This window comes from Eretmochelys imbricata, chromosome 1 (genome assembly GCF_965152235.1).
Source record: "Eretmochelys imbricata isolate rEreImb1 chromosome 1, rEreImb1.hap1, whole genome shotgun sequence".
NCBI lineage: Eukaryota > Metazoa > Chordata > Testudines > Cheloniidae > Eretmochelys > Eretmochelys imbricata.
In genome coordinates, this window is record NC_135572.1 from 158,086,125 (window position 1) to 158,103,255 (window position 17,131).

At 42.0% G+C, this 17,131-nt stretch overlaps 1 protein-coding gene across 1 annotated transcript in view; it reads right to left on the reverse strand.

The window, feature by feature from the left end:
- The window catches only part of RRP1B (ribosomal RNA processing 1B), a 36,664-nt gene that overhangs the window by 7,655 nt on the left and 11,878 nt on the right, over positions 1 to 17,131 (reverse strand). The window contains exons 5-14 of the mRNA XM_077817828.1: positions 16,834 to 16,919; positions 14,927 to 14,988; positions 11,936 to 12,065; positions 10,274 to 10,338; positions 9,555 to 9,718; positions 7,193 to 7,284; positions 5,811 to 5,908; positions 5,056 to 5,075; positions 4,429 to 4,557; positions 2,658 to 3,397 (exon numbers count right to left, since the gene is read on the reverse strand). Coding sequence (XP_077673954.1) covers positions 2,658 to 3,397; positions 4,429 to 4,557; positions 5,056 to 5,075; positions 5,811 to 5,908; positions 7,193 to 7,284; positions 9,555 to 9,718; positions 10,274 to 10,338; positions 11,936 to 12,065; positions 14,927 to 14,988; positions 16,834 to 16,919 — 1,586 coding nt within the window. The remainder of the gene's footprint in view (positions 1 to 2,657; positions 3,398 to 4,428; positions 4,558 to 5,055; positions 5,076 to 5,810; positions 5,909 to 7,192; positions 7,285 to 9,554; positions 9,719 to 10,273; positions 10,339 to 11,935; positions 12,066 to 14,926; positions 14,989 to 16,833; positions 16,920 to 17,131) is intronic.

The window sequence follows — 17,131 nt, forward strand, 5'->3', positions numbered from 1 at the left end:
TATGTCCATCTGGGAGCTCTGAAGCTTTCCCCTTTCCCTCTGCCCCACTAGGGTCAAGGATTGCTTTTGGGTCCATTTAACTCTACTCCTTTAGCTGGATGGACAGAGGAGTGGACAGGATGCTACTGAGAGATACAAAGCATGCTTTCCTCTCTAGGGACTGAATATGCTAACATCTTAGCCTGGGGACCCAGAAAGCTACCCGGAACGAAACCAAAGTCTCTTGTAGAGCACTGGCCACTGAGTGGCTGCCCTCTCCTCATAATCTAAACTAGCATTTTTCAGTTTGTCTATTTTAAAAATATATAAATAAATAAAAGGAGGGGGAGATCAGAGGGGTCCCTTTTCAACACAATCTGAATCTCATGACCACCGATGGGACCAGAACTATTAAAATTATGCTCCACTTTAAACAATGCAGAAGTCTTAGCTTCCCAATTTCAACAGGCAAACTGGGAAGCAATTCTGAACATTTCTGGTTTTGCCCTTTTCTATTCTTTTATGATGTATAGAGTTGCTTCTTCCCATTCTCAAAATTTTTCATGCTTGGGAAACCAAGAATCAAAACATCTCCAACTCCTCTCTGCTGGAGGCAGGGCAATTTGCAGTTCAGAATACAGCTTTGTGGGACATCATTCTTCAGGTGTAGCTAAGCCCCTCCATCAAAGACAGAGAAGTGAGAACCTGAGATTACACAATTTAAAACAAAAGATTTAAAAAAAGAGGAACTCATCTTTATACATCATAAAGGAGTGAAGCAGTATTTAGTTCTGCACCAGAGACAGGTTTAAAGATTCAATATCTTGCAAACTCTCCAATGGCAGAAATGTGAGATTTGCAATTTGGAAATGCCAATTTCCAATACTATCATGAATCACTCATTCTCTGAACACATAGCCCTTTAAAAAAATGATCACAGTATTACGTATAAAAAGCTCTGGAAACTTTCTAACAGTATCATATGTATGAGTTATTAGTCCTCCAAGGACCATACCATTAGGCCTTGTCTATACACAAATTCGCACAGGTTTAACTAAAGATGTGTTTTAGAATAAAAAAAATCAGGGTTGGAAGGGACCTCAGGAGGTCATCTAGTCCAACCCCCTGCTCAAAGCAGGACCAATCCTCAACTAAATCATCCCAGCCAGGGCTTTCTCAAGCCTGACCTTAAAAACCTCAAAGGAAGAAGATTCCACCACCCCCCTAGGCAACCCATTCCAGTGCTTCACCACCCTCCTCGTGAGAAAGGTTTTCCTAATATCCAACCTAAACCTCCCCCACTGCAACTTGAGACCATTACTCCTTGTTCTGTCATCTGCTACCACTGACAACAGTCTAGATCCATCCTCTTTGGAACCCCCTTTCAGGTAGTTGAAAGCAGCTATCAAATTCCCGCTCAGTCTTCTCTTCTGCAGACTAAGCAATCCCAGTTCCCTCAGCCTCTCCTCATAAGTCATGTGCTCCAGCCCCTGAATCATTTTTGTTGCCCTCCGCTGGACTCTTTCCAATTTTTCCACATCCTTCTTGTAGTATGGGACACAAAACTGGACACAGTACTCCAGATGAGGTCTCACCAATGCCAAATAGAGGGGAATGATCACGTCCCTCGATCTGCTGGCAATGCTCCTACTTGTACAGCTCAAAATGCTGTACAAGTAGGAGCCTTCTTGGCAACAAGGGCACACTGTTGACTCATATCCAGGTTCTTGTCCACTGTAACCCCTAGGGTCCTTTCCTGCACAACTGCTGCCTAGCCACTCGGTCCCTAGTCTGTAGCAGTCTGTAGAAGGGATTCTTCCTTCCTAAGTGCAGGACTCTGCACTTGTCCTTGCTGAACCTCATCAGATTTCTTTTGGCCCAATCCTCTAATTTGTCTAGGTTTTAAAACTTGTTTAAATTGGTGTGTAACCAAGGCATACACAGTACTTAAGTAACCTGGTTTTTAAGGAAGAGGAACAAACATGATGCATAAATGTTTCCAGAATAGTTTCCTTTGAACCATGGAAAAGACAAAATGAATGGTGTGAGGTGAAAAAACTGGGACTAAAATGTTTGAAATACATCAGGAAACAAAATGAAAATATATAACTTGTAAATATTCAATAATTTTCATTAAGGAAAACTCAGAATATTTCAAGAGAAAACCAAAACAAAAACAGACAAACACTGCAGGAATCCTGGCAAAGTCATAACCTGCAAAAATAATTGTGGACTCTAAATGCTTTGTAAATTCAGACTGCCTCCACTTACCCCCCCACAGGGAGGGTGTAAGGGACAAAAATCAAAATGATCATAATTTGTTGCAAGGAACTATTATTGTTGCATCAGAGATGGCCTCCTGGCCAAGAACAAGTTGAGCACAGTATTGGATGCAATGCCCTTCTTCCAAGAATTTGGCTCATTCACACAAGTAGTCATGGAAGCACTATGAGCAATGAAAGTCATGACCTTAGATTCAGATACATGACATTCCTGGGTGTTGAAAGAGGGTAAATATACACATAGGACCCTCCCACTCCCTTAATTCCCAATTGATATTGTTATTCCTTGACAAGGGGAATTTAATGCATGTAAAAAAACCATCCTACAGACCACTCAGCTCAAACTGAATTCAAACAAGCCTCACAGGCAAAAGAGAATTAGAGCCCTCTGCTTACACTCTTTTTGCTTTTCTTGCATGCAGCCTCAAGAAATCCCTTCACTTCCACAGAGTTTATCACTTCCTTGATCTTCCTCTTCTTTTTCAGGGATGGTGGTTTCTGGTTTGAGAACCTGAACCCGTCTAAACTGCCCAACTTAGGTTTTTTCTTCAATTTGACTTTTTGGGGCAGTGTGGATTCAAAGTCCCCTTCTCCTGTAAGGCTATTCTGCAAGCTTTCCTGTTCTGACTGAAGAGCAGCCTGTTCAGATAAGCCATTGAGTAAGACAGTCCCCATTTTCTGTTTCTTTTTTACCATCTTGGTAGTAGTTACAGTGGCAGAGTCATTGCCATCCCACAGGGCACTGGCATTAGCTGGTCCATTTTGAGATACAGGTTTTACATGAACCTTCTGCAGTTTTGTATTCTTTTTCTTGAGTTGTCTCCTTTTATTCTGCATCACGTCCGTCAGAGCATCCTGTGCACAGCTGTCGCCATCTCCTCCACTGCTGATTACTCCAATTCCAGTCTCAGTTGCTTCTTGGTCTAGAGATTTATTTTTTCTTTTACTAGTTTCTGGTGCTCTGCCCTTGTTGGGTTCTTCGGGTTCAACTGCATCAGGTACCCCCTCCTCACTTGTCCCATCAGCTGTGCCCGAGTCTGCAATTTGACAGTCCCTCTTCTTCCGCCTCTTCCTCTTCTTCTGGAGTCCTGATGCATCATCTTCCTCCGTACTTGATGCCTCTTTTCCATCCTTCTCTGCAAGGAGGCAAAATCAGAAGCAGCAACATTTAACCCAAATATAAAATGAAAAGACAACTGCAATAGAGAAGTTGCTTTCCTTACATCTCTAAATCTTTACTGCACATAGGGCCACTGAGAGTCTATAACATTTTTTCCAGGCCTATTAATGCTTTTCTTGCCTTTTTTCATGTTACTGCCTGGTTGCCAGCAGTTGCCCATGAATAGTTATAATGTAGTAATATCTCCACCCCATCAAGGTGCTCTCTCTTGGAGGCCTTCCTGCTGGTAAACCCATTAAAAGGCAGCTTATGTGTCAACCGACTCTGGGAGATTTTCTTGAGGAACATTAAGCTTGTAGCAATGTAAATGCAAACCCTGATGGTAGAAACAGCTGTAATGTCTCCTAGATTGCTTATTTCCATTCCTCTCTTCCCCCTAATTGCTAAATGTTCTAATGGCATTCCTTTTTCAAGAGGACAGATATGTTCTTGCTTTCACAGTAAATACCAATAGTACTTCTTGATTGAGTAAAGGCAAAGCACAGCTTCTTCCCAATCTGCGGCATATTGGGTGGAATCCTAGCTCTACTGACATCAGTGGCCAAATTCCCATGGACTTCAATGATGTCACGGTTTCACCCGTTACCCTTCACTGCAATGAGACTCAGAAACCGGTGAATCCCAAGCAACTGATCATGGACTTAAATGATCTCTTCCTGTTACACTGCCAAGCCACACTAGGTATGTCTGCCCTGCAGCTGGGAGCAAGCCTCCCGGCCTGGGTAGACAGACTTGTACTAGCAGGGCTTGAGCTAGCATGCTAAAAAGAGCAGCATGCGCACTGCGGCTCAGTCTCTCAAGCCCACCGGACCCACTAGGCTTGAGAACCTGAATCTCAGTGTACCACACATCTATTTTTAGCATGCTAGCTTGAGCCTTGCTAGCCTGAGTCTATCTATGCAGACTGGGAGGCTCACTCACTGCTGCAGTGTAGACACACCTACAGACTGGTGAGAGTAGTCTCACTTCCCTAGCTTTGCCTCCTACCTTTTTCTTTTTCCAGCTTGGCTTTCTCCAAGGATTTGACAACTTTTTTCTTTCGCCTGCCCCTGCTGAATGTATCGTCATCTTCATCTGTAGAAACATCTTCAGGGAAATCATCTCGTGGGAAGATTCCTGTCGAGCAAAAAGTCTGATGAGCTGTCGGAAAATACCCCTTTTCCCCCCCACCAAGTAGTTTCGGTGTTCACATACAGCACAAGGGGCACAAACACTGATTCCCCACTCCACTTGGCTATCAGCACGTTTAAAGCACTGCAAAGACATGTGCACCGAAGTGTGCGGTTTCTTCATTATTTTGAATCAAGCTGACCATGTTTCTCACTGAAGAAATAAAGAATCTGAATAAGCGGGCAAGACCTCAGCTTATAAAATTACAATGCTTCCCAAGTTGTGAGGTATTAGATATGGGGACCTGACCTCCTTTGTGAAAGTGAGGAAGTTATACTTCCTAATGAGAAAACCACATCACAGCAATAACCTCTGAAACGAATATCCTTCAAACATATGTAAAACAGCACAAGACGACATAACATTCACCGCAAATCTACATTGAGAACAGGATGAATAATTTAGCAGAATGAAAGTGCTTCTTTTTTGATGCTCAATTCTCACCTTCTGCTAGGTCCTGGAACCTGAAAAAGTTAAAAAATACAAAGACTTATTGTTGTTACAATATTTGACTGAAATGTCACCAAGTTACTGCATTTATGATGCACACTTCCCACTTTTGAGGAAAGCATACTACATCCGAGGGCTAGAAAATGCTAGCTCTCCAAGAGATCTGCCTCAGAACTCCAGCAACTCCAAGCCAAACTACTGAAGAAGTCTTGGCAAGAGTGCGATTTAACACAGCCAACACCCACTCCCTGCAGTTTGAGCACAGTATTGTTCAAAACACTGCATGATTTAAGTGAGCGTGGAGTAATCTGCGAAGTGAAGGCGTGGAAGCCTGATCACTTGAAATACTTAGAGCTATACAAGACGAAGCGTTTGACAATGCAACACAGGGAACAATCCTAAACTGGTACAAAGTACAGACAAGACAACTCAAGTCCCTTCCAACTCTAGTGTCTAGGAATCTGTTAAAAATCACAAATGCAAAACCAAAATCTGTCTCAGACCCATACATATATCCATGTCTGACAAAGATTTTGTACTCATATTACCACATACTGTAAGCAGCGTCCTCTTTCTAAGGTATCTGGGCCAAGTAGGAATGTAGTGGACAGTAAATTCACTGCAGAAACACTTTCATTAAAAGGACGGAAATCTCTTATGTGAACACTAGCAGTAGAGGGGGTTGGGGAAACAGGATGTCAAATCTACTTAGACAAATCATCATACAGAGCTGTTTCAAGAGAACTCACTTTTTGACCAATTTGTACAGACGTTTTCTGTTAAAGGCAGGTGTATTTTTTCTGCTGGCCAATTCAAAAAGTCTGTCAGCAACAGCTTTGTAGTTAAACTGCCAAAAGAAAGAAAGCACAATACAGTATCTTTGTTAGGCTATCATACTGAACAGCCAAGTATAGCTGATGTTATAAATACTTCAAGCAGCATATGCTTTTTACTACTTCCAATTCCTTCCACTACACTTGATCTCTGCCAAGATTCACGCCCCTGAATGCACATGCTAGCTTTATGAATGGGTTTTATCTGACTACATAACAATGGAGAGACGAGGTGGGTGAGGTAATATCTTACTGGACCAACTTCTGTTGGTGGAAGAGACAACCCAAGAACTCTGTGTAGCTTGAACATTTGTATCTTCCACTAAGAGAAATTGGTCCAATAAAAGATACTACCTTACCCACCTGGTCTTTCTCGGACCCTGGGATAAAACATGGCTACAACAACACTACATTACAATGAAGCATTCAAATAATATTTTTTCAGAACACTTCTAACCTGGACTCTCATTCAGAAGGAAAAAAGCAAATAAATTAACTTATTTTTAAAAAACCTTTCAGTTCAATGCCAAGATTTAAATGTGCAACATTCTAGTCCCTGCTTAAAAGCCATAGCCCAACACAGGAACACGAGGCATCTCTGTTGTAGCATAATCCCGGATCCCAGCAGTTCGTTCCAACGAGTTCATAAGATCTGGGACGTGTTTTAGTCCCTAGCCCCATCTCTTGTGTACCCTCCCACGCTAGCACTTGTGCTCTCAACATCAGTAAGGGGTGCGCTGACTCCTGGGACAGACAGAACACAATATGGTTTTAGCAACTTTTTTGGTACCTCTTGAAGTGGAAGGGGGGAAAAAGGGGGGGGGGGCAGGGGGAGAGAGAAGAAACAGAATTTGGCACACGTACTTCTCTTTTGTCGTCATTTGTTTTGTAACCTACTCACACGGAATATGTTATTAATATGACATTTAGGGTACGTCTACCCTGCAATTAAAAACCCACAGCTGGCTCATGCCAGCTGACAGGGACTCGTGGGGCTATTTAATTGTGGTGCAGACGTTCCAGCTCAGGCTGTACCCTGAGCCCTAGGACCCTCCCGCCTCAGAGGTCCTAGGGCCCAGGCTCCAGCCCAGGCCCAGATGTCTACACTGCAATTAAACAGCCCTGCAGCCTGACTCAGCTGGCATGGGCCAGCCGCAAGATTTTATTTGCTGTGTAGACATACCCTATGAGATGCAAGAGATGTTTACCTTTTTATTCGATTGGTGAGGTCTCCAGTATCCACTAAGTGACAAATAATAAAAAGCCTAGGATTAACATGAGGAAAGCAAGGCACAAACCTGGAGAACAGGACCAATGTTTTCATCAGCATTTTCAGAAAGGTCCTCTTGTTCTTCAATGCCCAGTGCAGATTTTTTTGATAAACATTTGTCTGTTATTAAACAAAAAGGATTTTAAAGATCAGTCGGAAAGAATGGGGAAAGTTCCATCCAGCATAGAGGAATAAGAGGAGTGCTTCAGCCATGAAACTATCTTCCCAGGCAGGGAGGTGGGATGCAAGTATCATTTAGCATCTGATCATAGGGCTGAGAGTCAGAAGACCTGGATATTCTTCCTTGCTCTAGCACCGACATGCTGTGTTACCTTCAGAAACTAATGGAGATGCTCTACACCTCAGGTACCTGCTCTTTATATCGGGGATGATACATACCCATCTATATCCAAGCGTTTTAGCTCTAAGGATGAAAAACATGACACAATTCAGAACCGCAGTATTATTTCTGGGTCTTTGAGATGACCATCCCCATAGTAGAAGAAATAGCTTGGAGCAATTTCCTCCCAGAGCATTGCCACAAAATACAGTGGAGTCGCATCTTACACGGGGGTTAGGTTCTAAAGTCAGCGTGTAAGGCGAAAATCGCGTATAGTCAAAGTTACCCTTGAAAATCCCTTAAATCGCCCATAAAGTACAGTATACACTCCATCACATTAAGATTGAGATCAGCATCCATCGCGCTACGTATCCGTGAGAACATAAGCCTCATGTACGTGGCCTTGAAACAGCGAATCACACCTTGGTCAAGAGGTTGGAGGTGTTATTGCTGGGGAAGGAGAGAGAGAAACATGACTTCAACATCGTTATGTGCAAACCGGAGTGCCACAGGGTGGCCAGGAGCATTGCCTACGATCAGCGACACTTTAAAGTCAAGTCCTTGCTCTTCGAGGTACCGCTTGACCTCCAGAATGAAACACTTGTGGAACCAATCCGGAAATAATGCTGCCATCACCCAAGCCTTTTTAATTTGATTGCCAGAACACAGGCAGGAGATTTTTGCTCTTGCCTTTTAGGGCATGGGATTTGCAGCCCTGTAGAGCAAGCCCGGCTTTATTAAATGCCCAGCCGCATTGCCACAAAACAACACAGTCACACGGTCTTCAGCTGCTTTGAAGCCAGAGGCTTGTCTTTCTGATTTCCAAGTGTAAGTGCGATTGGGCATTTTTTTCCAGAAAAGCCCAGTCTCATCAGCATTAAAAACTTGTTCCGGAAGATAGCCCTTTTCTCCTATGATTTTCTTTAATTGTTCAGGGTAGGCTTTTGCTGCCTCTTCATTGGGAGATGCACCTTCACCAGAAGGCTGCGTGTTTTTGAGGTTGAAGCGGTTCCTAAAACTGCTAAGCCAACCTTGGCTGGCTTTGAATTCCTCCTCATCAGAACGCTGTCCCTCTTCGGTGGGAGGTCTGAACAGCGCGTAGAGGTTAAGAGCCTTTTCTCGCAAAGTGTTGCCATCAATAGGCACATGTTTACGGTTCATGTCTTCCAGCCATAAGTTTAATGCCTTTTCAGTCTTCACTAAAAAGTCTTATCACACACCTGGCTCGTCATCTTAGCAGTTATTGGAGCACTTGATGCCACGGCTTGATGAATTTCTCTCTCTCGAAGGCACAGATGCTAGATTCGTTGTGGCCATATTTACGCGCCGCGTTGGAGACCGACAGACTGTCTCTCAGTAAGTCCAACATAGCCAGTTTTTCCTCCAGAGTTGGATCAGATCAATGTTTCTTCGGCTGAGCACCAGATGAAGTAGTTAGCTTGCGTTTAGGGGCCATGTTGTACGAAAAATACGTACAGTACCTTTAAAACACTAGAATCACACTCAGCGTGGCAAGATGCTCACGCTGTGAGAGGCACACGGGAACTGAGATCGACTGAGAGAACAGCAGATTCACGTCTCCCATCTCACGCTCACTCTGGGGCATACGCTCATTGAGTGGAATGGTACGCGGAATCGCCCACTCTATTTACAGGTATCTTGTTATTTTCTTTTTTTTTGCCAAGCGCATATAGTTGAATTCGCGTAAGTTAAATGCGCATATGATGTGACTCACCTGTACTAGTTTTTGGACAGCGCTGGGTTATCTATAGCTGTTGCTGTAAGCAGACTGAAATGGGGAACCATATGATCTGCTATATAAAAAGGAGCACTAAGATGTTTGTAATTTACTAGTCTATGGTTACTTTGTCTATTAGATCATCTGAAGAGAACAGAAGCAAGATTTGTTGTTAGTGTATCCACCTGCACGCCCATGGTTGGCTGAGAATAGGAATGGTATTTTTAAGAGGTAGGATACATTTTTGGATCCTGTCAGTGGTTACTGTATTTCTTTAAAGTCTGGGCTAAATTTTTATTACTTCCTCCTTACCTTTGGTCATTAGTGACTCGTTTTCCGCTTCATCTCCCTCGAACAGCTCAACATCGCCATCACCGCTTGTCTTCAATTCTTTCATTAGATCTTCAATGGCAAAAGGGGACTGATCCACAATGGCTTCAAAGATACCCCGGGCTACTGCTTGCATCAGGTGACGACTGCATTATATAAAACAGTATGAGTGGGAGGGAACACTCGCAGAGCATTAAAAGCCCCCTTTCCTTCCCATTTACATTTAAAACACTTTGAAGATGGTGAAAGAGAGGGAGAGAGATGCAACTAACTTTGGGGAAAAAAAGTCACCAATTACTTAAACAACTCGCTTAACTCCAAACACATTTTCCAGTTTTGTATTTGGTTCTTCCAATGTTATAGCTTGGAGATTTTGTTGGCTTATTAATATTTTATATTCCGGTAGTATCAGATCAGAGTCAGGGCTCTGCTGTGAGGGGTACTCTATAAACAGAGGTATAGGTGGTTCCTAATATTTACACACCCACTTCACTTATGGTTTTGAGAAACATAATGGTGAGTGAAGCTAGCCACAAAGGCCTGCCCCAGCGGTTGTTTCTCTACGACCTGAACTTCGTTACGTTCTTTGCTTTGCTTCAGTCCATTTGTTCATTACCTTTTGAAAAAGCATTTCAAGAACTTCGTAGATCTTAGACTAAATAAATAAAATGGAAAATCCAATATTCATCCATCAAACTTACTCCTTAGATTTGGCAGCAATTTTGCAGAATGGTTCAATAAACTTGAGATTCTGGTCTGCTGTGAGCTGTGAGATTAGGAGACAGAAAGACTTAGTATAGTAGAGCAGGCGGGTCGAGTAACTCATTGTAGATTGTGAGGTAGGAGATCTTTCTGAGAGGCTACACACCGGCACTTTTCATTATGTTTTCTCTCCACTAAAATTGACAAGAGTTACACTTGAGCACCACCACTGAGATACTTGATAGACGCACTATAGAAACAGAGTGCTCTGCACACGTCGATTTATTAAACTGCACAATATGTCCTTGATCCTCAATTCACAAATGGCGAAATTAGACAGCCCAAGGTCACAAAGGAAGTCTGCAGCACACTAAATCCTGGGCGTCTTCTGACTGGCAGACCTTACCCTAAAGACCATCAAACAAAATAGTAATGAACAGTAAGATCTGATCCCTTTACTAAGGTCAACATAGGAATATAGACTGAGACTTTCAAAGCAATCTAGGGGATTTACACACATCTTTCATTACAATTAATCTAAATCCCTTAGACTGTTTTGAAAGTCTCAGTCATAGGCCTTATGAACTCTGTGCAATTCTAAGGCTGGAGAAACTGTTGCTGAATTAGAGCCCTGATTGTAGACACTGTCCCCTACTACAGAAGCTTTCCCTCTCCTGCCCCCCACTGCCTACACCTGCCGGGTCACCCTTTGCATTCTGCTGTCTCTTCTTTAGAGAGCACTGCTACAAAACTGCTAACATCTTGCCTGTTAAAGAGAAAAGAGTTACCAGGAGGGCATCTGCCAGCAGCACCACATATGGACTAGCAAAGCGAAGGCTACAAGTTAGTATAGGGAGGAGTCCCTGCAGTTTCCATACCAGGCTAAGAAGAGTGACATTGTGGGGAGGGATTTCAAGTAATAATTAAATGATCTGCAGAATTCAGATTCCTGCAGCAGAATTCCACAGTAGCTGCTGTAGAATCAGACTTTAGACTGCCGCAAAATTCTGCTGCTTTCTTAAGTCTTATTGGCTATTGCAAAGACAGAGGAAGGTCTATACTGAAAGAGATAACAGGCAAACTAAATTAAAGATATTGTTGGTATCTGGCAAATTGTGTAACTTCTTCTTTATGGGGCAGTCTATCAAAATGCACATGTCTGAAGCCAGTAGTGCCCAAGTAATTGAAGACAGTTGTAAAATTAGATTTTGAATCTCTACAATGTATGTGGTTAAAGGGTCAGGTCAAGTATGGGCTCAGCATGAATTTTTATAAAAGGAAGGAGTGATGAAAAATTTTAAAATCCCAACAGAAACAATTGGGTTTTCTTTCTTTTATTCTTTTCTCTCTCCAAAAGGGGGGGGGGAAGGGAGTCAAAATCAAAAAGATTCCCTCATTATATTTACAATCTAAAATTGGAGCATTTGTACCAGAGCGTGAGAATTGGAAAGTGACCAATTTATGTTCCTTGTCCAAGCTCAGAAAAATGCAAAACTTAGCAGCATAAATAGCGATAAGGAAACAGGATTTTAGAAATTTCTTCAGTGTTAATGAGTTATATTTAAAACAATTGAATATAAACAAACTAGAATTTAAAAACACTGATAAAAGACAGTTATATAATATAGCAATCACAAAGACAATTATAATGTGTTTTCTACCTCCTTGGCTCCAGATTTAGCCAGTTCTTCCAGATAAATGTCAATAAAATGGAATTTTATCCCACTGGGAGCATTACTCTCTGGGTGTATAACTTCCTTCATTAACAGATGCAGAAATGGCTCAATCAGACTGAAAAAAAAAAAAAAAAAAAGAAAAAAAAAAGGCAAGCAGGATACATAAATTTAAAAGTCTGGGTTTAGTTTGCTTTTTCACCAACTGCTAAAAGGTGGCTTTTTGACACTTGTCAGAAATAAAGAAAATATTCAGAGAAGTCCAGTCATAATTTTACTGCTTAAAAAAATTGTTATTGTCAGAGTTTCCTGGGGTCAGAATATTGTTTGCCGGCAGTAAGGAAATCCACGCAACACAAGTGAATATAGTGGAGTGGCAACTCTGTTTTAGTTAAGGTTTAGTCTCTTTTATCGTTTAAAAGACTATTCTAAGTGCTCGAGAATCCATATGCTGACTCAGAATGCCTTTAAACTTACTGTGTCTTGTGGTGGTGAGAGGGTCCAGATTTGGGGTCATCTGAGCCAGGGGTTCCCATGATACAACTCCTCCTAACCCCCCGCCCCCAGCATTTTACAAAATAAGCTAGCTCTTCTAATTTTCTTTGTGTGCACACCTGGGGCTCAGGCTATAGCTCTAGTCCTCTCCAAACTGATCTCAGCTGTTCAGAATTTATCTTACATAGTGTCTGGCTCCCATTGCCCCTTTGGGTGTGTTATATTGAAGTTCTTTAGAATTAGTTTCGGAATTTGGGATCGGATCATCAGTAGCTCAAGGCAAAGAGAAATACACATGCCCTGCAAAACTAGGGCCTGTTAAAAGCAAAAGGGTTTCCAGTCAGCCTGCTGTCAGGATAATTGAGTGGCTCAGGGAGATATGACGTGATCATTGAATCTTGGCAACACTCAGGCACTGGGTGTTTGAGCTCTGTCCTTGGCAGCTGTCAAAGCATATATGTTGTGCATGCTCCTTGCTCTAAGCCTAGAAGTTTCTTCCCATCTGAGACCAACATTTCTAGTTTAAGAGATTTTGAAGTGCTCTGAAAGCCACATACAGATTGATGGTACTTATAAAATAAAATCAAAGAAATTAGCATTTATTAATCAAAAGGAAGATGACAGACTCTAGGAAGCAATTGGGATACTGTAAACATCCTGAACAATGAGTATGAATGAAGGAAAACAAGTCCCTCGGTCATTTAGTTCCTGATACACAGCACCCCTAACGTGAACTGATCCTAACATTTCCAGATTCTTGTATCTTGTTTGATGCAGTGGTAAGGGCTAAAGGGGGAGGGGGAGGTGTTGTAGCAGTGAGAGGGGGTACTGGAGCAGTGCAGGGATTGTGGGGTTTGGGGAGGGTGCAGGATAAAGGCTCTGCCGCTTTCGCTGTGCCAGGGCACAGCCCACAGAGGGAACAACAATCCAATGGGGATCATTCCAATACTATGTTTTTGAAAACCCAGTTTGATGACTGGAAGTTGACAAAGTACTGGCTTTCCAAAAAAGTACTTTAACCACAAGGGAGGGAAGAGGGGAAGTTGGGCACCTTCCCTCTACTGACATACCTGGGGGTGAGTGGAAGGCAAGTGGAGTCATCTCTGGCCTCCCCCACAAATAGCTCCCATTGCCCACCATTCCTCCCTCTGGCAGCTCCACTGGCCCAAAGGGGGCTCCCTTCTCCTTCCCTCCACTGCTCCCTGACTGGAGAAAGAATCCAGAAATCCCCAGCTCCCCGAAGCAGTGGGGAAGGGGTTCCAGGCTCACCCTTCCCTCTGCTCCTACAGGAGAAGGGGAGGTCAGAGCAGAAGAGTTTTGGGGTGAGAGCTGTACACTGGGGATGTACAAGGGACTTAGCTCTGTCCCGCTACACCTGGCCACATCCATATTCATCTGTCCCTCCCTTTAAAAACAAACAAAACAAAAAACACATCCCCACTGACTCCAGGCTAGCCCCTGAACTGTTTCTGCATCCTCTCCCTGGCTCCTCAACCTTCAGGTCTCATGCCAACACTTGGCTCTACATGGGGAGGAGAGAGAGCGTGGCTGTGCTGCGCAGGAAAAGAGGCAAGATGAGAAAAGGATACAGGGGCAGAGAAGGGACTAACATGGCCAGTGGATGTTGTTGTTGAGTTGATCATTACCAACAAGGCAGTGGAGGGGAGAGCTGTGTTGTGGTTCATAGGGATACTAAAACAAACAAATAAAAAAACCAACCCCCCTGGAAACTGAGTGCCCAGACACTTCTGTTAAAATGGAGTTAAAGTTACCTCATGCTCTTCCAGAACATCAAGTGCACTTATACTTATTTCTCTGGAAACCAGGAAATATGAATTTACAGTACACAACATACCCACAATGCAACCGTAACTCTGTACCATGGAGCTAGAAATATTATTATGAAGGATTCAGTAGCATGGTGCCACAATAAATAGATAAGGAGAACTAAAAGAACGCAGCATTGTTGGTGCTGTGCTTCACAGATTTGAATATCCAGCATTTATCTGCATGCACTCCAGCCATGTTCCCTGTGTTATGTGTAGCTGTACCAAATAGTAGAAGGATTACTCGGAGCAGCTTGGGAAAGCTGTGATTGTGATATGAGAAAAGATGCATATGTCCCTTGAAGGATCAAACATTTCTCAATTCAGCACTGAGTTTTGAGGACTGTATCAGCAGAAGTGCAGAAAGATCTTGCTACCAAGATGGTCAGCAGCCTGGTGCCCTATGTGGCAGTCACCAGGGCAGAGTGAGGGGTAAGTGAAGGCAATGTCTTTGAAGGAATACTTGAGCAAGGGTGAAAATATTGTAAAATTTAGCAAGTCTGGGATGGTTTGTGTTGCATAAAATCAGTGTGCAGAACAAAGAAAGCCAACGACTAAAAAGAGCCATCCTGAGAGGAAGAAGGCATGTTAAATTAAAATATTTTTGATATGGGCAAACCATGTAACTTCTTTATTATACATCTAACAGTTTATTTACCTTTCATCCCATCCATTTCTTTTCAGTACCTCGAAGGACTGCCTCAAAACCATGCGGATTAGCTATAAAGCAGAAGATTTGTTATATGACACTACAGTTTTCTAACTATTTGAGAGTCAATAAAATAGATACTCTGACAGTCACATAGGCAGACTCTTTAGTTGAGCTTTTTATGGCCCACAAAGTTTGCTGGAAAGGTTCTTTCATGAATACACGAGAAGTCTCTCCACTACTGGGAGATGGGGTACAGGCAGCGTGTGATCTAAAGTTCCAACAGCATCACTATTTGCTGTCATTACATTGCAAGCCAAACAAAATACAGTGACCATAGTACATCCCTCCGCACTGTTCTATGCTGCTCCCCCACCCCAAAAATCCTCCAAAGCAGTGAAGGTGCATTCCCCACTTTCCCATTTACAGAAATTCCAATTTAATAAATTCAAACCAATTGAAAATGTTAACAACTTCATACTAACATTAGTTTGTCCTGTTGTATATACATTTAATTAAGAGACAGGAACACTACATATGTAACAGCCATAATAAATTAACCTCTAGGAACTTTACATTTTTGATGTTCTCAATTTGGAGTAGTTAACTTCTCAACCATAACACTACAATAATGCAAGTTTTTGAATTTAGCTTCCTTTTTTTAAAAGAAATAAAAATAAAAATTGGAAGACTAAAATACTAATCTGATTTTACTGTGTATTTCCATTAATAGATATTTTAAGCTTAGCATATGCCTTTAAAAATTAATTTACCTCACTTCAATACTTAAGTATAGGAAATATTGTATTAAAATTAGGAATCTAATACACTGTGGTAAGTTTAACTACTACAGATGGTACCTTTTTTTGTTTTTAAATGGCACCTTCCAGAAAAATCTTAAAGTAGACTTACTTTTATTTAAATATTAATGTTGATGAGCAAAAAGAAAAGGAGTACTTGTGGCACCTTAGAGACTAACCAATTTATTTGAGCATAAGCTTTCGTGAGCTACAGCTCACTTCATCGGATGCATACTGTGGAAAGTACAGAAGATCTTTTTATACACACAAACCATGAAAAAAGGGGTGTTTACCACTACAAAAGGTTTTCTCTCCCCCCCCTACCCCCACTCTCCTGCTGGTAATAGCTTATCTAAAGTGATCACTCTCCTTACAATGTGTATGATGGAAATGGCCCAAGTTGATTATCATATACATTCTAAGGAGAGTGATCATTTTAGATAAGCTATTACCAACAGGAGAGTGAGTTTGTGGGGGGGTGGGGAGAAAACCTGGATTTGTGCTGGAAATGGCCCAAGTTGATTATCATACACATTGTAAGGAGAGTGATCACTTTAGATAAGCTATTACCAGCAGGAGAGTGGGATGGGGGGGAGAGAAAACCTTTTGTAGTGGTAAACACCCCTTTTTTCATGGTTTGTGTGTATAAAAAGATCTTCTGTACTTTCCACAGTATGCATCCGATGAAGAGAGCTGTAGCTCACGAAAGCTTATGCTCAAATAAATTGGTTAGTCTCTAAGGTGCCACAAGTACTCCTTTTCTTTTTGCAAATACAGACTAACACGGCTGTTACTCTGAAACCTAAAGAAACAGTGCACACCAGTTTATCAATTACACTTCAGGTCACTGTGCTGCTTGACACAAGGCACTTAGCTATTTTTATATTGAAAACAAGCACCGTATACTTTTATTTAACAAAGAATCAAGATTCAAGTCATAGTGAGTAGTATTGGAAACAAATGGTTACATTTAAAATAGGGCTGTCAAATGACTAAAAAGCATTAATCGTGATTAATCACGAGATTTTTAAAAGTATTCAAAATACACACACACACACCCCCACTCCAAAAAGAAAAACAACCACCACCCCACCACCTGAAAAAAGTTAATATTACCGTGTAGTATTTATCAAGGCGCAGTATGTCTATCCCATTCCATTCACGGTTCATGGTTTGCCAAAAGGTCTGAATGAACAGGTGCTCTGCAACAGAACAAAAAGGGTGAATGTGCACATTCAACACCAATACTATTTTCTGTTACTGAAAGCAGCCAAGAGAGACTACTTTTCCAACTTAATTTTTCTTCCACACTTCTCTACATACTGGTCCAACAGTTTCAGCACCAGCCTAGAAATACATACTCAAGACTGTTGTGAGGATAGATACAATACAGACTGTAAGGTGCTCAGATACT